At 44.7% G+C, this 8,799-nt stretch overlaps 1 protein-coding gene across 11 annotated transcripts in view; it reads left to right on the top strand.

The window, feature by feature from the left end:
• The first annotated feature begins 5,098 nt into the window (after positions 1–5,098).
• LOC139612448 (unconventional myosin-VI) overlaps positions 5,099–8,799 on the top strand; it is a 121,501-nt gene continuing 117,800 nt past the window's right edge. For 2 of the 11 annotated variants that reach the window (XM_071468034.1, XM_071468033.1), the window contains exon 1: positions 5,099–5,317. Coding sequence is in view for 9 of the 11 variants with exons in the window: in XM_071468038.1 (XP_071324139.1) it covers positions 5,799–5,861 (63 nt within the window). In the remaining 2 variants the exon portion in view is untranslated. Of the gene's footprint in view, positions 5,318–5,377; positions 5,862–8,799 lie in introns of those variants that run through there. The other 9 variants (XM_071468031.1, XM_071468029.1, XM_071468032.1 and 6 more) reach the window with 7 other exon arrangements.

The following is an 8,799-nucleotide window of genomic DNA, read 5'->3' as shown; positions in this document are numbered from 1 at the left end:
ACAGAAGATACAGCATCAAAGTGAGTCACATGAAAGAAACGACTAACTCTTACTCGTATATACTGTAAAATGTTTCCTGTCTTAAACGACAAGCATTTAATACAGTCATATAATTATTCCCAAAATGAAAAAAAAGAACAGAAGGAAACAAAAACAATTGAAAAAGAAATTGAATCAGGACACACGATAAAAACAAATATAACTAATTTCTGTAATTGAATACAAATTTAAAGCTAAATCTGATATAAAACAAGTTGTGTGATATTCGTTGTTTACTTTGAACTTTGGATGTTTAGTTCCTGCATCAGGAGGCAGTTTTTGTGGGATTTTCTGAAAGACAGCAGCTGAACCTGAAACCACCTGCGGGCTCTGCCCTGCACTCGGGGAGGAACAGTTGTGTAAATATTTTAGGAGCTGAATAAGAAGACACTCCGTCCTGTGAAGTGCCAGACAAGTCAGGTCTAGTCTCTAATGTCAGCTGTTGTCACGTTTTTATTCAACTTTGATTTAGCCGTAGCTGCTTTCTAACCACAGCATGGAGCCCGAGGTGATTAGCCTAGCTTTAGCATCATACACAGAAATACTAGGCGGACAGATAAACTGATGTCCAGAGAGAATAAATTACACCACATTCACTCCTCCAAAACCACAAAATGTCAGTTTAAATTCCTGTTTATGGGCTTTAGAGATGTTGGTAGATTTTGAACTTTGTAAAAAAGAGGAACCAGCTATCTTGGCTAGTCCGGTCTTTATGCTATGCTAGGCTAACCAGGTCTAGCTCCAGCTCTTAACAGATATTTGAGTGGTATCTATCTTCTCATCTCATTGTCATAAAGAAAGCGTTTGGAGGAGAAATCATTTCAGCCACGCTGTAGCTAACAGCTCCAGCAGATCCGTCTGGGCTCCACGGCTCCACATGTTCTGCATGGGTGTGAACCTCTGTCAGCAACAGGATGCCTCTAAAGCCTCTGCTTATATGATCTTATATTTTATATATATAAAATATATATATTTTATATGATCTTATATTTTATATAAGATCATATAACAGCGTTAGCCTGTGGATATTACTCCTGGTTCCTGCTGTAGTTTGGTTGAGTGCCTGTTTTCAGTGTAGATACACTTTAATTATCTCCAGATTATTTCTTATCTCTGCCTCTGTCATTGTAGGCTACACCATGCATACAATTTACTGTAAAAGTACACACACAGCATCAACACAACATCAACACTGTGCCCTGAAATGTGCACAACACCAAATACTGGAAAACTAAATAGTTCACACAGTTACAGGTCGGACAGACACATAATTTCCTTCTCAGATGATATTAATTGAATAGTTTGCTTATAATTCACAAGAAAAAAAAGAACATGAGGAAAAAGAGACAAAAATCCACAAATCCTGTTCATTTAGTCACCTCACAACTCTAATTAATCTGGTCCCCCTCTGGGGCACTGGGTCGAAAACTGCTGTGTCAACGTGTCCTGCAAAATTACAGAATACTAGAATGAGGTTAAGGGGGCAACAAGAAATCCAAATGTTGTGATTGGAGATGACAAGCAACAAGGTCCCCAGCTTGACTTGAAACAGTGATGTCGTGATTCATGGTCATTACTGTAAATCCTGAATGACCAGGACAGCGCAGCCCTGGCTGCCTTCGTCACCAGAAAACATCACACTGATTCTCTGAGATGAGGCTGTCTGGTCGTTAATCTGAGCCCATCTATCACATCACAGCCGCCCATTTCAGCACTGTGTTCAGTATCGAGACAGTGCTGAGACTGGGGAGAGACAAGGTGATCAAGGAGGGAAAAATAAAGGTGTGTACAGACATCAGCTTCATCAGGGGTCTAATGAAGCATCAGTTAAATGACTGAAACGTGAATGCAGACTTTTAAAGGCAGACGTGTCTCCTCCCGTCTCGGGCGGTTCGTTATGAGACGCTGCTCTCAGCTTTCAGTCTGGTGTTGAGTGGCTCATTCTTCAGCGAGACAACTTTCCCAGTGTCATGTTACTGGACACTAAAACATTCATGACTCTTGAAATGTGTTTTGTCATCCACTTATGAGCTCTTCACAGAGAATACTTACAATATTAAAACATGAAATATGAATGAACTGCCTGAGGTGGTGTTTGCCCGTGTTGCTGCTCCGTCACTGCCTGCTGTAACACAGACGACCACGATCCAGTTCGATAACATTATATTAACTCAAGCTCCACTTTCTAGCTTTTCCCAGGGCTTTCATGCACATACAGTTGTGTGACAAAGTGTTTGCCCCCTTCCTGATTTCTTTTTTTTTGCATGTTTGTCACACTTAAATGTTTCAGATCATCAAACAAATTTAAATATTAGACAAAGATAACACAAGAAAACACAAAATGCAGTTTTTAAATGAAGGTTTTTATTATTAAGGGGGAAAAAAATCCAAACCTACATGGCCCTGGGTGAAAAAGTGATCCCCCCCCCCCCCCGTTAAAACATAAATTAACTGTGGTTTATCACATCTTTGGAAAGCTGAGTTCAATCTCTCTAGCCACACCCCGGCCTGATTACTGCCACACCTGTTCTCAATCAAGAAATCACTTAAATAGGACCTGCCTGACAACGTGAAGTAGACCAGAAGATCCTCAAAAGCGAGACATCACGCTGTGATCCAAGGAAATTCAGGAAGAACTGAGAAACAAAGTAATTGAGATCTATCAGTCTGGAAAAGGTTACAAAGCCATTTCTAAAGCTTTGGGACTCCAGCGAACCACAGTGAGAGCCATTATCCACAAATGGCAAAAACATGGAACAGTGGTGAACCTTCCCAGGAGCTGCCGACCAAAACTACCCCAAGAGCGCAGTGACGACTCATCCAAGAGGTCACAAAAGACCCCAGAACAACATCCAAAGAACTGCAGGCCTCACTTGCCTCAATTCAGGTCAGTGTTCATGACTCCATCATAAGGAAGAGACTGGGCAACAATGGCCTGCATGGCAGAGTTCCAAGACGAAAACCACTGCTGAGCAAAAACAACATAAAGGCTTGTCTCAGTTTTGCCAGAAAACATCTTGATGATCTCCAAGACTTTTGGGAAAATACTCTGTGGACTGACGAGACAAAAGTTGAACTTTTTGGAAGGTGTCTGTCCCATCACATCTGGCGTAAAAGTAACACGGCGTTTCAGAAAAGGAACATCATACCAACAGTAAAATATGGTGGTGGTAGTGTGATGGTCTGGGGCTGTTTTGCTGCTTCAGGACCTGGAAGACTTGCTGTGGTAAATGGAACCATGAATTCTGCTGTCTACCAAAAAATCCTGAAGGAGAATGTCCGGCCATCTGTTCGTGACCTCGAGCTGAAGCGCACTTGGGTTCTGCAGCAGGACAACGATCCAAAACACACCAGCAAGTCCACCTCTGAATGGCTTAAGAAAAAAATGAAGACTTTAGTCAAAGTCCCGACCTGAAGCCGATTGAGACGCTGTGGCCTTAAAAAGGCGGTTCATGCTCAAACCCTCCAATGTGGCTGAATTACAACAATTCTGCAAAGATTGGGCCAAAATTCCTGCACAGCGCTGTAAAAGACTCGTTGCCAGTTATCGCAAACGCTTGAGTGCAGTTGTTGCTGCTCAGGGTGGTCCCACCAGTTATTAGGTTTAGGGGGATCACTTTTTCACACAGGGCCGTGTAGGTTTGGATTATTTTTTTTTTTTACCCTTTAATAATAAAAACCTTCATTTAAAAACTGCATGTTGTGTTTACTTGTGTTATCTTTTGTCTAATATTTAAATTTGTTTGATCTGAAACATTTAAGTGACAAACATGCAAAAAGAAATCAGGAAGACGGCAAACACTGTCACAACTGTATCATGGTGTTCATCAGTGGGTGGAGTTTGCTTTGTCACAGATGTGGTTCAGTGTTCTGAGGTTTTCTGCCTCTTTAAAAACTTTATTTTAACAACAGGAAAACAGTGATTTTTATGAAATGTTGTGGCCGTCTGGGCAAACTCCATCTGCTGAGGGAGCTAAGTGCCTGACGTCGTCTCGACTGGTACGAAAATCTCATCTGGGCCGTGGACTGTTGCCACTTTGACATGAAAATAGATAAATCGTTCATGTGTTGATGACTGTCCGACACTTGTTACAGCGGCTGGAGCAGCAGACAGAGATTAGCACCATTGTTGTCGTCTTTGACATTATCCCAGTTAATCCTCAACCTTCCTGAAGGTATTACTGCTCAGTGTCACACATGCCAACAGTTTCTGAACATGCAAATGTTTTGTATTTGTCCTTTACAGGTCTGTAAGTTTGAGTTTCTGAAGACCTTCTAAAGAAGTTCTGGTGCTAATTGTAGAGAAAAGGTGGTTTGTTTAAATATAATCAATTTAATCAAGTCTGTGCTCATTAATCATTCGTTTATTATAAACTTGTTTCTCCATCCATGTTGAACTCTGTGCTTCTCTGTAGACAGATGTCACATGTTCCATCTTCAGCTGGTTTATAATTAACACCACATTACTTCAGTCTTTCCGGGAGACTTCCAGCAAAATTATTAAGAAATCTGGAAAAAGGTTCTGAAAAGTGACTGGCACCAGGAGGAAGACACGCCGGAGGACATCAGATCAGCTCGTGTCCTGGAGTCACTGGAGTCACTGCCATGGAAGGTGCTCGCACATCATCACAGGTGAAACTCAGGTGTTATTGAGTGGGTGGGTGGACCCTCCCTGACGTTCAGCCTTGTTGAGTCTTGTCCATACCTGTGTCCCTTTGGTCCATCACGTCACTTCCTGGACTCAGTGTGAGTGATGCGTTCACAAACCAAGCTGCTCTTATCAATAACAAGTATTGATATTAGTATTGATATCAGTGACCCTGGCCTTGATATTCACAGCTGAGCTCTTATTATCGGTTTCTTTAAATAAATGCATCCTCACATTATTATTGTGAACTATTCCTTTTTTTTTAATCTACCTGCACCTGATCCTGAAGCTCTCAGGGCTGAGGCTCAGGTGTCCCGGTCCCACCTGGGATGGCCCTGTGGCCCCCCCCCTGTCCCGGACAGCGCCCCCTGCAGGGACCCCCGCCCCGGAGTATTTACCCATCTCGTGACGTCACGGGCCAGTTTCCCAGGATTGCTGCGGGAATCGGAGGCTGCGGGGCGGGGAGAGTGTGGCCCAGGCTGCCGGAGCGGACCGCGATCGTCTGGAGACACCCGGCACGGCTTCGGTGGTGGACGCGCTCCTCTTTTCAGGGATTTTTCTTTACAAACAAAAAAACACCGTTTCCCAGAGAGCAACCTGCGGAGTCCCGGGAGCTTACACTCGACCGAGGTAGGTAGCAGCGCCACAGCGCCGGGGGGTGAGCTGGCGGACGGGCTGCAGCGGCCGCAGCGCCCGGGGCCGGCGGCTGTCAGCACACCGGAGCTCCCCCGGAGGAAGACCGTCAACAGGGCTCAGAGCCTGCGATCTAGCTAGCGGTTTACTCAAAACTACACCCGCCCCATGTTTCTGCCGTCCCTGCACTCAGCCGTGGACATTTTGATGCTTTAAACGGCGTAAATCGTGCGTGGATTTGTCAAGCTTTGTTAGGAGGAGTCGACGCCAGACTTCCTTCAGACGTGCGTCAATTTAAAATCTGTTGGCGATAACTAGTAGCATGTATTACAGAATACATGGCATAATACATATTTTGAATAATTACTAGTTACTCTACAATTCGGCTTATAAGGAATCCACCGTTCTTCCTTTTATTTCAATAGAGCTTCAACTTTTTAATGCACTGAACGGCGCTGGTATTACCACCAAAGGTTGTATGCCCGTGAAAGAACACTGTGGAATCAACCGGCAAACAAAGCTAAAAAGTTGGATTATGAAGGTATGGAGATTCTTTATGGATTATATGAATGCCGAATCGAAGACAAGTGTCTCCCGAATCAGAAAAAGTGATGATTCATTGTTCATAGCGTATGCCCGTGTCTGACAAGCCAGGCGGTTCCAAAGTCTCACCTTTTTTGAACGGGGTTCGGCTCGGCGTGAGATTGTGAGTAGACAGCTAGAGCGAGGCGCATATCGGGACGAGCATTTAGCACAAGCCTCATTACATCAGAGGGAGTTCAAAAGGGACCGAGCTCGGCAGCTGCATGACATGAGAGGCTGTGCAGCAGCAATATGCTGGATCTCACAATATAACACGACTGCGGCCTGCACACACTCACAGCCCTGCACACACTCACAGCCCTGCACAAACACACAGCCCTGCACACTCACAGCCCTGCACACAGCCCTGCACACAGCCCTGCACACAGCCCTGCACACAGCCCTGCCGCTGCTGAGCCTGGGAGGGAGACTCAATGGACAGGCTTTGCATAAGAGAAGAAGCCGAGGGTGGTGGGTTATTGTGACATTATTGCCTGAGTGATGATGGAGGATATTGTGGCATCCTCAGAAGTGTGGATGCAGGGAACCAGCTCGCCCAGTGCTGTGGTTTTATCTGTGTTGCAGGATTATGTAAGAGCTCTCTGTGCTCATTGTGTTTGTCCTGAGCTTGTTTTCATGCTGAAGCTGCTTTGAAGCCACTATTATGTTCATTTTGTTCTCACACTTCTGCAACTTCTGTCTGAATGACTCCTGATGTTGCCTTTTATTACGTCCCGTTTTGTCCTTGTATCATGTCTTTATGGGCTGTGCAGGCAGTTTGTGCTGGTATTAGTGACTCTTCTCATGGTGCCATCAGTGGAAAGGTTTTGCTCTTTCATGTGAGCGGAGGCCGCTCCAGCAGCTATCTCCTGACTTCTGAAGGGACTTTGACTTTTGCTCCCGCCTCACCTTGTCCATCTTTTTATGGCAGAATTGACACACACAGTTATATTATGTCACAGCAGGAAACATTGCTGCCCGTAGTCCTTCCTGAGTTCAGGGAGGTTCAGGAACTTCGGGGATCAAAGTCCTCTTCAGGAAATGATCCTGAACGACTGCCTGGTTATTGGATTAGTTGGATATTAAGCTTTCCTGGGAAGCTGTTGCTGCTGCCACAGTGATGAGCATATCAAAACCATATGGATGTAAAAGTTAGAGTAATATGTGTTCAGTAAACACTGTCTGGCTGCAGAGATGTGATGCCTCAGGTGGTGGCTCATGTCCAAGTATCTTATTCGGGATCATCTCTTTATGTGCGTCTTTATCTGTTTAAAATATCCTTGTGTACATGAGAAAGCTGAGAAATTAGTCAACTGCAGTCCAGGCCAGTAAACAGCTCCTGTTTTGTGTTGTATTGTATTTTCTCAGAGGAGGAAGCAGCTGTTGGCCAGAGAGGGAACCAGTGAAATTGTCGGCAAACCTAGTTAAGGAATTCCTGGAATATCCTGGAAGTGCAGCCTGTAGTGAGGGAACGTGATTCATACGTTATTACAGGATGCACAGCAGCTAAAGCAGTGACGGCACCGTAAACCTGCAGCTCGCCGATCAAAACCTCAGCAGAGGCTGGATATGATGACCCTCAAAGAAATAAGTGAGCATTCATCCCCTGCTGTTGCAGACGATTACATCACATTGTTCAGCATCACTTTTATTCCGTTCCTCCGTTGTTCTGTCAGTACAGCAGCAACAGGAGCCTGAAACTGAAGCAGCTAAATGGAACTCAGCCATGTAAAAAAAAGAAAAAATGAAATCTTAATGTGATGTAAAATGAACCAGAACGCGTTACTGCACTTTGTGGTAGAATCTGAACCTTAACTGGCTTTTCCTGGGGCTTTCAAGTACATCTTGTGGTCTTCTTCAGTGGCAGGTGGAATGTCGGAGATCACGCGTGGAGCAGGGCGTTAACACGAGTCACAGGGACTCATCACTAGATCAGTGACTGGGAGTTTTGTGGAGATAGTTGAGGTCATGTGATCAGTGAAGAGATGAATTTCTGCTGATTGGTGCAGGATGTTGGAGGCTGAGATATTCTAACACAAATACAAGAGCTGAACTGAAACTGCTTGATGGTTTATCAGTGAGGAACAGCTGTGTAGGTGATGGTGTTATCAATAATAATGACAGATAACAGTGGTTAATAGTAATGATGAGTCGTGGTGGATCTGGATCCTGCTGCTCCAGAGGCAGAGAGACCTGCAGAATGAGAGAGAGAGAGAGAGAGAGCGCGAGCCCAGTGCATCATGGGAATCCCCCAGCAGTCTAGCTCTATAGCAGCATAACTAAGGGATGGGTCAGGACATACCCGAGCCAGCCCTAACTATAAGCTTTACTAAACAAGACAGTTTGAAGCCTGATCTTAAAGGTAGAGAGGGTGTCTGCCTCCCGAACCCACACTGGGAGCTGGTTCCACAGGAGAGGAGCCTGATAGCTGAAGGCTCTGCCCCCATTCTACTCTTACAAACTCTGGGAACCACAAGTAGACCTGCATTTAGAGAGCGAAGTGTCCTGTTGGGAAAATAGGGAACTATAAGCTCTCCAAGGTACGATGGTGCCTGACCATTAATGGCTTTGTAGGAAAAAATAACTGGTGACAGTTTTGATAATTGATGAATCTGCTCAGGTTTTTTATTCAGACAGAAATGCTTCAGTTTCTTAAATGTGAAAGTTTCCTTTCTGTGTTTTGTACCATTGTAAGTGACGTTTTGTGTGTTTTGGGTTTTGGACGGTTGGTTGCACAAAACATTCCTGGATTCCTCACAGACTAAATGAACGCTGTGATTAAACTGGTGTGTTGTTAACCGTTGATGCCCCAGTGTCGCTAACATCGCTGACTTTAGTCGCACCCAGCTCGCCTCTGATTGGCTCCTTTAGGTCTCACTTATGAGACCATCTCCAGG

The sequence above is a fragment of the Trachinotus anak genome, unplaced genomic scaffold (genome assembly GCF_046630095.1).
Source record: "Trachinotus anak isolate AG129_WGS33_773 ecotype Australia unplaced genomic scaffold, CSIRO_AGI_Tana_v1 ptg000031l, whole genome shotgun sequence".
Taxonomy (NCBI): Eukaryota; Metazoa; Chordata; class Actinopteri; order Carangiformes; family Carangidae; genus Trachinotus; species Trachinotus anak.
The sequence above is the reverse complement of the archived record's forward strand: the minus strand, read 5'-3'. Positions and strand labels throughout refer to the sequence as shown.